This window comes from Nomascus leucogenys, chromosome 8 (assembly GCF_006542625.1).
Source record: "Nomascus leucogenys isolate Asia chromosome 8, Asia_NLE_v1, whole genome shotgun sequence".
Lineage (NCBI taxonomy): Eukaryota > Metazoa > Chordata > Mammalia > Primates > Hylobatidae > Nomascus > Nomascus leucogenys.
The window spans coordinates 9,380,136-9,396,113 of NC_044388.1; the positions used below are offsets into that span (position 1 = coordinate 9,380,136).

The window sequence follows — 15,978 nt, forward strand, 5'->3', positions numbered from 1 at the left end:
GCCACACAGAGTGTACCTCCTAACGGAAGAACATAACCCAACCTAGGAGGTTGTCCTGTTTCTTCCCAGACTGTGAGCACAGAATTTCTTCGGAACGAAATTGCAAAGGGAAAAAATAGAAAATCTATAGATTAAAAGACAAGTATATCAACTAATTGTAGTATGGGACTTTAGTTGGATTCTGATTCCAATTGTAAAAAATATATATATAATGATGAGACAACCAGAAATTTTAACGAAAGGAACTTGATATTAAGGAAATGTTAATTTTTAAGGAATGGTAATGATACGGTTATATTAAAAATGTTGTTTACCTTTTTAGAGATCTGTATACTGACATATTTACAGATGAAATGGTATGATGTCTACGATCTGCTTCAAAATAATACAGTGGAGAAGGAAAGTAGGTGAGGGTATTGATGAAACAACATTGGCTGTGAATTGTTGATTGTCGAATGATGGGTACACTGGGTTTCACCAAACTATTCTACTTCTGCATAGGCTTGAAAATTTCCATATCACAAAATGTAAAAATCTATCTCCAGAATGTGACCCATTTCTTACCATCTCCACGACTCCCACCCTCTTCCAAGCCACTGTCATCTCCCGCCTGTACGGCCACAGCCTCCTATCTCATCTGCCTGCCTCCACCCTTACCCCGGGCTGTGGTCTATTCGCCACACGCAGTAAGAGTGATTCTTGTAAGCACATCAGATCCTTCCACTCTCTGATGGAGTCCTCCAAAGGCTTCTCATCTTGCTAGGATATTGTGTTACCGCTCTCTGAGTTCGCCTCCTACTACCCAGCCCCCTCCTTTGCTTGCCCACTGCCTTATGCTATCAGGATAGAGGTCCAACTCTGGCAAAGCCAAGGCCCTGATGATGTGTCCCATGTGCCTCTCCAGGTTCATCATCCCAAACCCCAGGCTTTTGGAACAACCTACATTCCCCAGTGGCTCCTTTGTTTCAGTTGCTCCTCTCTGGACCTGACCCCTTTGGTGAAGCCCGGCTCCACCAGCCCCTGCTCAGTATCACTTCTCTCTGCTTTGGTTCTAGGCCTCTTAAGAGCTCAGTTTTGTTTTATAATCATCTATTGTCTCATCAACCTCCTTCACCAGACTTAAGTTCCTCAAAGGCACAAGCTACCTCACATCTCTGTAGTCCTTGTTCAGCAGTAAAAATTAAGTATATTTTGAATAAATGAATTACAGTTTTACATAAGTTAGCATTATTATTTTTTTTTGAGATGGAGTCTTGCTCTGTTGCGCAGGCCAGAGTGCAGAGGCACGATCTCAGCTCACTACAACCTCCGCCTCCCAGGTTCAAGTGATTCTCCTGCTTCAGCCTCTCCAGTAGCTGGAATTATAGGTACCCGCCACTATGCCCAGCTAAAGTTTTGTATTTTTAGTAGAGATGGGGTTTCACTATGTTGGCCAGCCCATTCTCGAACTCCCGCCTCGGCCTCCAACGTGCTGGGATTACAGTTGTAAGCCACCGCGCCCGGCCGCATTATTACATCTTTAAAATGTCTGTTTCCCAGTTTCTCTAACTGGAATACAACACTTTCGCCTATAATTACATACAAATCATATATTTTAAAATTATTGCAAAAAAGTGTTTGATTTTCCAGGAAAACATCCTAAATAGAATGTTTTAGATGTTACTAATGAAATAATAAAATATAACATTTCTAACTAGTTCTTCATTCGTTGTCTAAATTTAGAGTGAATAGTTCTAAATTGCACACCCAGCCAACTTTCTTGCTCACTGACCATCTTGCTTGAAGAACTGGGTTAGGATGTACAAACTAGGGAGGGAGTAAAGGAGGCTTCTCGCTCCAGAAGAGAAATCAATAGCTGGTCAGGATTTGGGGAGGGGGAGGGGGATGAGTTCTCAGATATGGAGGAAACTGAAGTGGAAGAGCTGTTGCTTCTGTAAAAATAAACTGATAAGAGACAGATGGGAGTGGAACTAAATCAATCAGTAGGTGATGAGAAAAGACGAGTAGCAAGAATGAAAATATCCGAAGTAATGGGAAAAAATATACTAACATTTTTGTTTTATGCTTTTACTTTCTCAATTGTTACAAATTCTTTCAATATTAAATCTGTTGTTCTTTTACACAATGAAGTTAGGTTTAGCAGATAACAGTTATCAAATTTTTGGTGAATCTGGTTTGGATTGCCCTTCCAATACAAAACTGATGCTACTGGCCAGCCATTGGTAGGCCTGGCGGTAATTTTCTGTTGGTGATGGACTGTGCTGCCTGAGCCACCGACATCCCCTCTCACTTTGCCCACTGGGACAAACTGCAGGCATTTGCAAGATAGTTAGCTAAGTTTAGGAGTCTGTGACGACGGAACGTATTTTTTTCTTTGTGTGAAAATTACTAGCTTATAATGCCATTACAATTTTACTCCATATCCTTAAAAAAGTGCACAAATTTTACTGATTTTATAGGGCAATCTCCTGAGATATAAAAGAAGCCCAATTCAGGGGAAGCTGAACCTGACCCAGCCTCCTTTAATCCTGTTCCAGGGCAGTCACTAACTGGCATCCTAAAGCTGCATTACTTTATCGTATCTCCTTTCCTCATACTCTGTTCAGTTTCTATAAATCATTTCTCTCTACAGTGTTGAGAAGGAACAAAAACATGGGCTTTGGAGTCAGGCAGACCTATGTTAGCATCCCGGCTTTGTCTGGTTGTGAGACCTTCTCAAAGTCACTATAGAACGAGGATAATGAGGTCGAATTCTGGTGTGTGTGTGTTAATGAAATTGCCTATGTAAAGACATTGCCCAGTGCCTGGTACTCAATAAATGTAATTTGTTTCCCGCGGATGAGTGGAGCAGAATGCTTCCTGGAGAGCATTTCATTCTCTGATTTATCATTATAAGATCAGGCCTATCCAAAACACTCAATCATCAGAAGGCTTCAATCTCTTTTATTCTGCTTTTTTTCCTAATGTCATAATCCATTTGACTCCTAAGCATGTAAGTAGGTACCGCGTAATATAAACAAGTAAGGAAACAGAAATAAACTGAATAATACGTGGAAACAAAGCTGTGACTCACACAGATGAAATAGCTGCACAAAAGAAATAACATTAAAACATTTAAAAAGAGACTTAATGTAGGAATAAGCTATTTTAATCAAGCAAAAACAAATTTATATCCATTATTTCTAAAAATAAAATTAGACTTTTCCAATCCTTAACATCTGCATTTAATAATATCTTCTAACCAAAATACAGATGCTAAAACAGCAAGTTACATTATATCTTGTACAGCATACAGTATGTTCACTGTTTACACTTACTTTAATTCTAGTTGGTCATGTACTCAATGCATACTTAAACATCACTCAATAAAATTTTCACAATTAACAAAAAAATGTGACAAGGCTGTCTTAAAACGGCTCTGCTATAAATTGTATAGAATATACAGAATTACAAAGTCAAGTATTTTTTTTATCAAAATATACACCCCTCCCTGAAACTAACACAAGCTATCAACATTTTAAATGAGTACAATTATAGAAAATATTTGCAAAATTATTTTTTCATGTATAAATATTCTGCCATATTTACTTTGGTCTAGAATTATCAGCATACAAGTCCACTTAAAAAATATCCACATATAAGGGCTGGGAGAGAGACATCACTACAGGTAATTTTATATTTGGGGTTAACTCAAATCAAAATGACTAGAATACACAGTAATTGTCTTTGATTCATAGTAACTGATAAAACAAATTAGTGGATCATAGGATTGCTTATTCAATATTCTAATTATCAATTCAAAAATGATTTTCATAAGCCCTTTGTGACTATCTCTTTAATAAAACCGAAATGAATAGTGTAGGGTATACATATATACAATGTATAAAATAAAGTTGAATTTGCTTGCATTTTCCCATTTTTCTCTACTTATATAATACTGTATGTAAGTGAACGTAGATGAACAAAAGATAAATGCAGATACAATAGTGGGGTTACTTAACAGCAAGGTACTACAGTATTAAAAGGTCAACTTTAATCATGTCCTTTCCTGGGCGTTTAAATGCTTTCTTACCCACCCAAATCCATACAAAGTCTTCTTCATGGAGACATCACACTTGTAGACAGAAACCGGAGTCCTTTGAGCTACTTCTTCACAATGATAACCTTCCAATCTTCGATAACCTTGGGTTTCCATCTGTCAAATCCAATGAACATGAATGACTGCAGGTCACGCTGAAACTGCATTCCGGATTCTGTTCACACCGGTGATCAAAGGGGTAGAAATGTTTTCTCTCTCCCTTCTATTCTGGCAGTTTAAAAAAGAATCATGAGTTCCAGCTTTCCAGGAACCTAGTCCACGTGATAGAATATGCTGTAGGGCAATTAGATTTTAGGGTAATGTTGATGGTGTGGGTCAAAGAACATTAAAAAAAAACTTCACTGGGTTTTTAGCAAGGGGTCTAGATGCCTGCAAATATGAAGACAGAGCATCTGGCTTTGTAGATATATTTCTGAGTCTCATAAGTAAAGGATAGAACCATGTCACTCCACATCCTACCTTCCCATCCCCTAAAAACAAAGCTACTATTTTAGGCAAGGAAGGCCATCACTTCTTCTTGCCCACTCAAGTCATTAATGGGTGGGGTGGAGGGTGGGGGTTCCTTTGTCCTTTTGCTTTATACTAGTCTGTACTTGTGGGCTGCATAATCTCCAAGAAGGCTAGTAATTGTAGGGATTAGGCAGTCACTTTCAAGTGCCTGGGAATTCACTACTGCAGTGTACCTTGCACTAAATCTCTTGGATAGTCCTTCAGTGGAATGGGAGATGGCAGGTTCCACTTGAACCTTTAAGTCTGTCTGGAATAGACCCCCACATCCATGGCCTTGTGGTGGCTGGAAGACTGCAGAGAGTTTCAGAAGAACGTGACCCTCTTTCATTCTCTGAGATGAGGCCATTGCAAAGTAATATGCAGCAAAGGTAATCACAGGTAAATTCTGGGAGGGTGTTCCCCCATAGATAAGGCATGACCTATGTTTTCTGTGAATTGAGTAGACCAGTTCTAAGAACAGCTCAGCCATAACTTCAAGGGAACAGCATTCCATCTAAAAGCATTCACATGCTCTTAAATCATATTCAAAATGCTTTCTATTGATTTTTACATGAGTCCTCATTATTTGCAGATCTATTGCTCCTCATAATTCTCTACAGGGGATATGGACAGTTAAAAGTTATAGTGATTTATATATGTATTTTACAAGGTTTGTGTTGCAGAAAAGTAGTTCTACATAATGTATGAATGTCCTACTTTAGGTTACTCATTATGCACATAATTTCAGTTATATTGTTTAAGTATTTCATGTGTATCCATTAATTTAAACAAATTTTAATAGTGCAGAAGCCAGAAGTGAATAAACACCGTCACACAGCTCATTACCACGTAACATATTTACGAAGATGCCATCTTCAGGATATCTGACCCTTATTTTCTCCAGTGACTAAAGACAGTTCAGCAGCCAGTTCTTATTAGCAATTATTAGAAAGTTTTAAACTAGGCGAAAATTAAACTCCTTTTTTCACTGGTAGAAATACCACAGCTAAGAACTTCATTAACTTTCACAAGAAACTTGGGATATTGGAGGAGTCAGCTATTTTGTTTTTGTGCACTTTGCATAAAGTTAATGCTAAAACCCAAAGTAGATATTAGGATCCTTTTTCTGGAATTTTCACAAATGAGTTTTTTTTTTTTTTTTTTAATTTAACTCCTTCATGACTGTCATGTGAACAAAATTAAACTAAACTTAAATCATAACTAAAAAAAACCACCAACTATGTTTTTGAAGATTTTTCTAACTCTTGCCACTCAAAGGACAACATTTTCCACACCGGTTTGTATGTTATCCTTTTGGTCATTGTCTTCTGAATCAATGAAATGTTGATTCTCCAAGGGATTTGAGTTTTCGTGGCACATGTCACCTATTTTCTCCTGCTGACTTGGGCTTTTGAATAAGTGTTTCTTTTGGTGCATTCCAAGGGCAGCAGCTGTTTTGCAAATTTTGGGGCACTGGAAGCAGGCATAACCCTTCCCATTATGCTCCCGAATATGCCTCTGCTCGTGATTCCTTTTGGTGGAGAGATACAAAAATCTCTGAAAGCAGAACTGACAGTGGTAACGCTTTTCTCCAGTATGGATTCTTTCATGGATTTTGAGGGTCTCATTCAAGGTGAATGCCTTGTTGCAATACTGACAGATGAACTCCTTCAAGCCCAGGTGGATGCGTTCGTGTTTCTGTAAGTTTCCTTGCACCGAAAAGCACCGTCCGCAGGTCTTGCACTGGTATGGCTTCTCCCCGGTGTGACATCTCATGTGCATTTTGAGTGTGGAAGGGCTCTGGAACTGCTTGGCGCAGAGCTCGCAGGCATATGGCCGAGAAGTAAGATGCCGGTGGGGCCTTCCTTGGTTTCCAGCCCCCACTGCTTTGTCTCCATCACAGAGTTCACACTGCAGCTTGGGCATCTCTTTAGTTTCTTCTTCCTCAAAGGGTTTATCCTGAGGAGCCTTCCCCACGGCGCAATCCAGTTCTGCTGGGTATTTACATTTATGGCTCGGGCTCCTGTTTCCGTGCTCCTTCCTCCAGTTGACTTTCCTCATTTTTCTCAACTGTCTGGATTTCTTTTTGGGTTTGTAGTTGTAGTAAGGGCGCCACGGTTTGTCAGTGGAATCCTGGTCACTTGCGTCATCGAACACTTCACTCATCTCCATGCACTCGGATTGGCAAAGCCCGAGTGGGCTGTCTCCACTGGGTTCTGGGTCATTCCCCTGTGGCAAAGTGTCCTCCTGCATCTGATACTTGGGTCTTCTCCCTCTTTTATAAAACAGTTTAGATCCTAGAATGTGCCTTTTCACAATGGCTTCGTTTCCAATTTTCACTGTTATCTGGCAAAGGGGTGCAACGTTACTATTTGTGGAGGTTCCCGGCAGAGCAGGTTTTGCAATGTAGGTTTCAATTTTACTGGTTTCTTCAGCAATATTTGTGGTTTTGCTCAATGATCCTCCAGGATCAGCAACATAGTTTGACTCCTCCGGTATTTCTCCCCTGGTATGTGATGTAGTTTTCTTTTTCTCCTTAATGCTTTTGGGTCTGCTTGCAAACCTACCCACTTTCTCTGGCTCGGGCTTACTGTCATCTTTCAGGGACTGACTGACAGCTGGGTCTGAAAAGGCTCTGTGGTTGCTGCTGGTCATGGCAGCAATGGCATTGCTGTGCATGATCACTGATGAAAACTGGCTGCTGTGTACAATGACCGAGGGTGCAGAGCCACTGTAGCTGATCACAGACGCGGCATTCTCACTATTACTCAAAGATAAAACAGGTACATCCCCTGCCTGGAGGTCAGAACTGACAGCATTTTCAGTGGAAGAAACTGACACCTCAGTTGAATAAAAGTTATTGTCAAGATCAATTTTCAATGCCTCCTCTCCCCATTTGGTACCCTCTGCATTTTTTACATTGGCAGAAGTGGGTATGTCCTGACATGCAGATGTTTCCAACGGGATGGCTGGACTGTTGGTCAGGGTGTTTACAGTATCTTGGAAATTCAGCGTTGGTAATTCAGAGCTGTGTGGATTCTGAACAACATAGGTACCAGGTGCAGACTCATTCATTTGACTGTTTTCTCGTGCATTTTCATAGGAAGAATTTCGGTAGCTCTTATAAGGGGCTCGCTTGCATTTCATAGGCAGTAGCCTATAAAGTTTATATGGATAGACACTAGGCTTCAAGCCTCCATTTGCTGTTTTTTTACTGATGGAAAGTCTATGATCGATGGCATGGAAAGACTTCTGATGATTTTTGAGTATGTAGTAGGTCATGAAAGTTTCGAGACAGAAAATGCACTGATATCGTCTTTCTCCCGTATGCCAAATTTCATGCCTTGTCCTGTACTCAGCCAATGCAAATACTTTGTTGCAGTAATGGCAAGGATATGTTCTTCTCCAGGAGTGAACATTTGCATGTCTTCGGAGGCTAGATAAGGTCACATAACTACGTTTGCACACAACGCAACTATAGAGCATTTGCCCATTAACAAATTTAACCATGTGGTCCGTGTCTGGCAAAGTACTTCCAGTACTGGAAAATTCACCAATCCTATTTTCAGATAATAAAGGTTCTGGACCTGTGAATGAACCTCCATTTTGTCCAATGGTAGGATAGTTTTCTAAAAAGCGTTGGTTTCCTCCAGGAATGGGCATGTGGCTTGACCTCATGCAGATCTGTTCATGCCGATCCAACCTGTTCAGGGTGGTGAATTGTTTGTTGCAATACTTGCACACTAAAGGCTCCTGGGTTGGCTTGTGAAGCTGCATGTGGGCACTGAGCAGAGTGCTGCTGTCAAAGGCTTTGGAACAGCAGCTACAATTGTACACCAGAGGTGGAACCTCTGCTGCCGGTGGCCCAGGAACATCAGAAGATTGATTTTCATCTTCCCTGGAAAGATGGACATCTCCTTCATTGTTTGGAGACTTTGAACGAGTGAGAACGGCAGCTGGCTGTGGACTTCTTTCTTGATTAACCTCTAAGTTGGATACTGGAGGGGGTGGTATATTTTCTGGGGCTGAATCAGAATCCTGTGGTATGGAGAATGTCTTTGGCTTCCGGCAGGTTTTCGGTTTCGCTGCAAGGGCTTCACAATTTTCTTTCCCTGTGTTACCAGGTGAACTGCCATCAGGTTCACGTACAGGCTGACTTCTGTAAGCCTCGGCTACGGAAGAGACAGCGTATGAGTGCTCGGCGAGTGTGCGGACAGGCTCTGCCTCGTGGCAGACGTCCGTCCTCTCCAGGCAAAGGCTAGCTGTTCTCATGGAGTCGGAGACCTTTTTGAAACTTGCCCTCAAGTCCAGCGGGGAAAACATGTTATTACTATTTTCTGTTTCGATGATGGAAAATGCATTTGTGATCCTCGGCCCATTAGTGATGGCTGGTTCTTCATGCCTTTTTTCGTTTTTTTCTTCTTTAACCACTCCCTTTTCAGTAATACAGAATACATAGGGACCCGGGGAATTTGAGAAGTTGCGATCAGTAAGGTCTTCCAAGAACGATATTCCCAGCTTTTTTCCTGCAGCTGCAAGATCAGTGACTGTTTCCTGTCTCTTGACAACGACTGTGGAACTGTAGATATAATTAAGTATTTCAGTAAACACTTCAGCTTTGAGATCGTCCAGCTCCAGGACGTGGCTGGAAATACAGATTGTATGGCTCCAGAAGATATTTTTAAAATACAGGCTTGAAGCTGCCAGCACATTGCTGTGGGCTTTAAATTTGGTATCTTCCACAATGATAGTGACATCGCATAAAATGCCCCGAATGCGCTGCTCATTTAAGATGGAGAGCACCGTGTCACTGTGAAAGTCGTCCTTGAGGTCCCTGGAAAGGGACATGACTGTCATCTGAAACAAGAGGAGAGAAATGGTCAGATTATCTTCCACAGGTGGCTTCTTTATCTCTAGACTATTTTCCACTTCTGTGAAAAACTCTTCTTTTGTATGAAACTTCAGGTTTTTATCTCATTCTGTTGATGCTCCCAAGACTCAAGAGTCAACATTAGAAGCTAAATCTTTTTCTTGCCCCAGCCTGTTTCTCATACCATTGCTAATAGTTGTTATCATTGGAAATCCTCCCAGAACTCCTTCCCCTTTTCTCCAAAGTTGGAGCTATATATACATGTCCAAATTTGGGAGGGGAGGAGTTTTTTTTTTTTTCTCTCTGAAATGTTAAGGGTCTCATCATCATTCAAGGCTGCTGCTTTGAACTACTAGAGGTGGGCAATGCCATGGTCCTGCCACAAGCTTCCTGCCTATTTTCAAAGAGAACTCTGATGATCCAGTCATAACCATGAAGCAGGAAAATGATTTTTTTTTTGGAGACAAAGTCTCGCTCTGTCACCCAGGCTGGAGTGCAGTGGTGCAGTCTCCGCTCACTGCAACCTCCACTTCCCAGGCTCAAGCAATTCTCTCACCTCAGCTTCCTGAGTAGCTGGGACCACAGGTGCGAGCCACCATGCCCGGGCTAATTTTTGTATTGTTGGTAGAGACAGGGTTTCGCCATGTTGCCTGGGCTATTTTTTTAAATAAATTTTCCTTAAGTGGTACCTATATGCAAAGCTATTGCCCACTCAGCGAAGAAGCAAGAACTGAAGGAGCCCTTCCTAATTTGTGGCTCAGAAGGGTCAATCTCTAGAGTTGGAGGGTGTGTAACCAAGTCTGACCACCAGGGGCACCCTGCCTCTCTGCGCTGTTGGCCCTGTGGGGACTCATTAGGTTCCTTTTCTAGTTTCCCCTTTAGTAGAGACAAAGTAGACTAGGGTTTTCAAAAAGAACTGTCAGGTACTGAAGGCAACTAAAAAGGAGGCAAAATGTAAAACCAGGAAAGGACATTTCTAATTCCTTTGACAAGAATGGACAAGAATGAATCTAGTCATAGATTCCTGAATTAGCACAACTTCAAGGCACAGTGGCTCTTGTTCTGGTCTGAGGATCCCATCTCCATTCTTCTCTGTATTTGCTATATTCTCTATATAAGTCCTATTCCATGAGTCTGGGGTGCTAGAGCTTACTAACTGATATTTTAGTGAGGGGCAGTGAAAAGCAGCAGCTTTCATACTTCCCACAGTAAGAGATACACAGTATATAGTGACCTAAGACACAAATGAAATTAACACTCACCCTTACTAAGTGTGATGCATTCTGTTCTGTGCTAGTATTTTTCTTTTTTCTTTTCCTTTTTTTTTTTTTTTTTTTTTGAGATGGAGTCTCGCTCTGTCGCCAGGCTGGAGTGCAATGGCATGATCTCAGCTCACTGCAACCTCCGGCTCAGGGTTCAAGCGATTCTCCTGCCTCAGCCTCCCAAGTAGCTGGGACTATGCACATGCCACTACGCCCAGCTAATTTTTGTATTTTTAGTAGAGACGGGGTTTCACCATGTTGGCCAGGATGGTCTCGATCTCTTGACCTCGTGATCTGCCTGCCTCGGCCTCCCAAAGTGCTGGGATTACAGGCGTGAGCCACTGCACCCAGCCTTTTCTTTTAAAGAATGCTTACAGCAACTCAGTAATTTCACTACCCACTAATAGATCACCACATGCAGTTAAAAGTAAAGCAAAACAAACAAACAAACAAACAAACAAAACACTCACAAAAAAACCCCTCTGGTCTACAGAACATACTAACCAGCGATTCATCCAGTCTATGCTATTCTGTATTAAGAGACGTCTCCAGAAAGCCTTACAGTTTGATGATACTTCTTTAACTCTCAGTGGCAATGTTTTCCTAGCACTAAAGTATAACATTTAGCTCATGGCATTTATTTAGTTGGATGAACCAGATGGCCACACAAAGAACCTCTCTTTACCTTTTTGTAAAGCTGCTATTATAAGCTGTGACTATTATGTTATTTAGTGTCCTTTATACAAGGATCCATTTGATAAATTCTTTTATCGTATCCAGTCATAGGAAAAAAGTACCTTTCTACTAACAAATTCTTCAATTCAGATAATGAGAACACTATATTCACCATGTTTCTGTTTTAATCCTCAAGACAAAAAGCTCAGAACTAACTTTTATCATCAATTGTTGTAGCTATTCTTAGCCTGGGTTTCTGGTGTGCCTACTGTTTCATTTTCTTTATTTAACATTAGTTCTTCTGCTCTTGTTTACCCTGCCTTTAACTGTAATCTTCCATGAATCTTTTCTAGAAGTATGGGGGATTATTTCTACATATAAAACTAGAATGAAACGAAATGGAATCTTATGACTTCCTCTTTGCCTCTGAAGGGAGAAAGGGTCACCCCAGGGTGAAGGAGTCTGTCCTTCCCTGGGTCACAGGTCAATAGCATATACTTTGCTGATGTTTCTTTTGCCTTCTTTGAAGTCTCTCAGCTCTGGACCCCTGTAGGATCTCCTTTCTCCCCTGACTCATATATTTTTATCATGTCTGGCTTCTTGGAAGCCCACATGTTATTTTAATTCTTTATCAGCCTGACTAGATAGCTTCAGATCTGACAAAACACATGCTATATGATTCAAAAAGGTGGCTTAAGTCTATGCTGACGTCATCTATTTTGTCTTTCCAATTCAAAAGTACTGCTTCTTCCAAAACATTCTGCTTCACAGCATCCTGAACCTCCCTTTAGGCTCTGCTTCCATTTGGGGAATACGGCATTTCACATCAGGCTAATGAACACTCTAGGGTGTCCTGACTCAGATTTACAATATACAAAGCTCCAACCAGTCTGTGGAGTTCTGATTCTTCTCTCAGATTGTTCAGTTAGGATGGTTGGCAAAAGGCCAACTCTTAACATGGAATAATATCGTAGTCATACTTAACAGAACAACATATACAATAAGAATCATTATATATGTCATTAAAATATTGTCATAACTTTGCAAAATCCAAGCATGACATTTTTCAGGGGGGGATATCTACCTTTGTGTGTCAGAAAGCCTTTAAAAATCATAGTTACTAAGTAGCACCTTGATTTGCCTTCTTGACACACCTTTTAACAACTTTATCCAGCAAACACGTTAATATGGTCAGACATGGTACTTGGGTGCTAGAGATATACTGGAGATAGGAACAGGAGGAAGGCAAGTCTCTGTTCTCAAGGAGCCCAGAGTCTAGGGGAAGAAAGAGAACTGTCAACTAATCATTGGAATCCATGATGGCAGGCCTTATACTGGAGATAAGTATAAAATGTTAGAAGAGTAAGTACAATTAAGTACAATTATTTACAGAGGCCCTGGATTACTTCCATAAATAAATAAAACAGGGGTATAGGAAGGATGCTGTAAGCAGAAGGAACACCATAGGCAAAAAAAATTAAAAATGATCAAATTGGGTACTGTTCTCAGGGGCTGACGAGGGAGTCTGAGTGGTAGCAGGAGTGGCATGTGTGGCCCAGTCGACAGCGTCTACGTGGGGCCAGGCACGTGGCAGGCCTTAGCATGTATTTGTTGAATGAGACAGCCTGGGAAAGAAGGGTCAGACCAGATCATAAAGGGCCCTAAAGGACTCCCTACAGCTAAATTTTATATTGCAGGGAATAGGGAACCACTGAGAGTTATAATGAAATTTGAGCTTTTTTAAAAAAAATCACGCAGCCTGCAGTATGCTGAAAGTCTCAGAGGGAGGCAGGCTGCAGGCAGGAGACCAATAGGCCATCACAGTGGTCCAGGTGAGAAGTAGCTATTCACCCCAGACAGAGTGAGAGCCTGGGGAAGAACAGATGACTCGACTTCCCGGCTAAGAAAGTGGGATGGGGTGGGCCAGGCGTGGTGGCTCATGCCTGTAATCCCAGCACTTTGGGAGGCCGAGGCAGGTGGATCACCTGAGGTCGGGAGTTCATGACCAGCCTCACCAACATGGTGAAACCCCGTCTCTACTAAAAATACAAAATTAGCCGGGCATGGTGGCACATACCTGTAATCCCAGCTACACGGGAGGCTGAGACAGGAGAACTGCTTGAACCCAGGAGGTGGAGGTTGTGGTGAGCCAAGATTGTGCCATTGTACTCCAGCCTGGGCAACAAGAGCGAAACTCCATCTCAAAAAAAAAAAAAAAAGAAAGAAAGAAAGAAAGTGGGATGGGGTGTTGGAGGTGGTGATGGCATCTGAACTCAAAATTTACTTTAATTCTCTTAACAAATATTTATTGAACAATTGCTAGGCAGAAGGCATCAGCTAAGTGCTATAGAAAGACATGCGTTCAATCAGCTGGGCATAGTGGCGTCCGCCTGTAGTCCCAGCTACTCGGGAGGCTGAGGCAGACGAATTGCTTGAACCCAGGAGGCAGAGACTGCAGTGAGCCAAGATTGCGCCACTGCACTCCAGCCTGGGCAACAGAGCGAGACTCCATCTCAAAAAAAATAAATAAAGAAATAAAAGGAAAAGAAAAAAGACAAGCGTTCATTCCTCCTTTGAATGAATGCTTACTGAATACCTATTATATGCTTTGAGACAGTGGTTCCTAAACCTGGCCAGGCATCAAAATCACCTGGGAGGTATTCAGATAGTACAGTTTTACAGATTCCACCTCCCCTGCTCCTATAGAGATTCTGGTTTAGAACAGCTGGGGTGAGACCCTGGAATCCATATGTATTTTTATACCTTAATTTCTTTTGTGAATAAATAATACATTCATATGATATCAAATTGAAAAAGCACACAAAGTAAACATTGGAAAGTGTCCTTCCCACGTTGTTCCAGAGGAGCACCTTATTTCAGGTAGTTTTTAATCAACCAGCCAGAACCGTTCTAAGGGCTGACACTAAACCTCAGTGCCGTAAGAGAAACAAAAATTCTACACTCAAAGGTTTGCAGGGTGGCAGGGGAACTAAGATGTGTTCATGAAACACTGCAAAACAAAGATACCCAGGGAACATCCAGGATCAGGCATGCAGGGAAAAGGTATGGGAGTTCAACAGAGAGTAAGGGAGGCAGAAGGGGGAGGCTGAGAAACTCCCTGCAGGAGGATGTGGCATGTACTGGATCCTGCTGCTGGAATTGAGTGCTGCAGATATGGACAAGAGGAGAAAAGGGAACTTCAGGCAGAAAGAGACAGTCAGAGTTTCATGCCCTCAAGAAGTTTATAATCCAGGAGTCAATGCAACTGCTTAAAACGAAAAGTCCAAATCTGCAAATGGAACTTGAAAAAAAGCAGTGAAACTTCTTGGAGAAGCAATTTAAAGTTAAGACTCTAGTATCCGCCTCTCCAATCTTAACAGTGCCCGCTCCCAAAACCACCAAGTGTTGTCAAAACTGTCTTTAGAGCACAGTTATCCAGCTCATTGGATGATCTCAGAAAGTGCTACAGCTAAAAGGTATTCCACAGGTCCAAAGTGCAACAGGGAAATGAGTTCTAAATCTGCAGACCAAAGGAGGCCCACTGTAAGCCATGCAGCAAATCCGGTCCCCACAGGTTTTGTTTGACCCATGTGATTTTTAAAACTATGTTTTTGAAAATCTTAGTTAACCATGTTGAAAAACTGTAACATAAAAATCAAGACAGCCGGCTGGGCGCGGTGGCTCATGCCTGTAATCCCAGCACTTTGGGAGGCCAAGGTGGGTGGATCACTTGAGGTCAGGAGTTCAAGACTAGCCTGGCCAACATGGTGAAACTCCATCTCTATTAAAAATACAAAAATTAGCCAGGCATGGTGGTGAGTGCCTGTAGTCCCAGCTACTTGGGAGGCTGAGGGAGGAGAATCACTTGAACCTGGGAGGCGGAGGTTGCAGTGAGCCGAGATCACGCCACTGCACTCCAGCCTAGGCAACAGAGCAAGACTCTGTCTCAAAAAAAAAAAAAAAAAAAGAAAATCAATATAGCTTTTTCTGAAAAATAGGAAGACCAGGCAACACTGCGGTTGTAGCCTGCCTGGCAAAAAGGACTGGCACCAAGTGGCCGTGTCCCCAACACACACACGCTGCCTGCCCAGGGATTTATCACCAGGCAGCTTCTCTCAGTAATGTGGCCTGCCTGGCCTCTTCGGCAGGTTCAGTTTGTGTGACTGATAAGAACAGTAAGTAAAATAACATTGGACCCACAGATCTTAGACATACTTACTTGAAGGATATCCCCAGGATGAAAATTTAGACTTTAAAAGAGCTCACGTGGGAGGGGGACAGTCATTTTCACCAAAAACAGTATTCTTTGACTTTAAAGTTACTTTAAAGCAATCTCCTCCACTATATTTCTTCATAAAGAGTAACTTAAAACAGAAGTCTTAGGAGATCCTGCCAATGGAAAGTCCCCAACAGATTTCAGAAAAAGAAATATAAGTTAGAAAGAAGATGAGGTTTAATTTACATGTAACTTTCTAAAATATTTTCTAAAAAGCAAGTTTTGTGCAATAAATTCACCGAGATGGAACAGATAAGCATAAAAAGGCTAACAAAAATATTCTAGATATAAAAATTTAGATGAGTCA

At 41.6% G+C, this 15,978-nt stretch overlaps 1 protein-coding gene across 13 annotated transcripts in view; it reads right to left on the reverse strand.

The window, feature by feature from the left end:
- Positions 1–2,923: 2,923 nt before the first annotated feature.
- The window catches only part of ZBTB38 (zinc finger and BTB domain containing 38), an 81,919-nt gene continuing 68,864 nt past the window's right edge, over positions 2,924–15,978 (reverse strand). For 9 of the 13 annotated variants that reach the window (XM_030816726.1, XM_030816729.1, XM_012508589.2 and 6 more), the window contains one exon: positions 2,924–9,445. In XM_030816726.1, coding sequence (XP_030672586.1) covers positions 5,861–9,445 — 3,585 coding nt within the window. In that variant the 3' untranslated portion in view covers positions 2,924–5,860. Of the gene's footprint in view, positions 9,446–10,014; positions 10,020–10,720; positions 10,777–13,472; positions 13,515–15,614; positions 15,771–15,978 lie in introns of those variants that run through there. The other 4 variants (XM_030816734.1, XM_030816732.1, XM_030816733.1 and 1 more) reach the window with 4 other exon arrangements.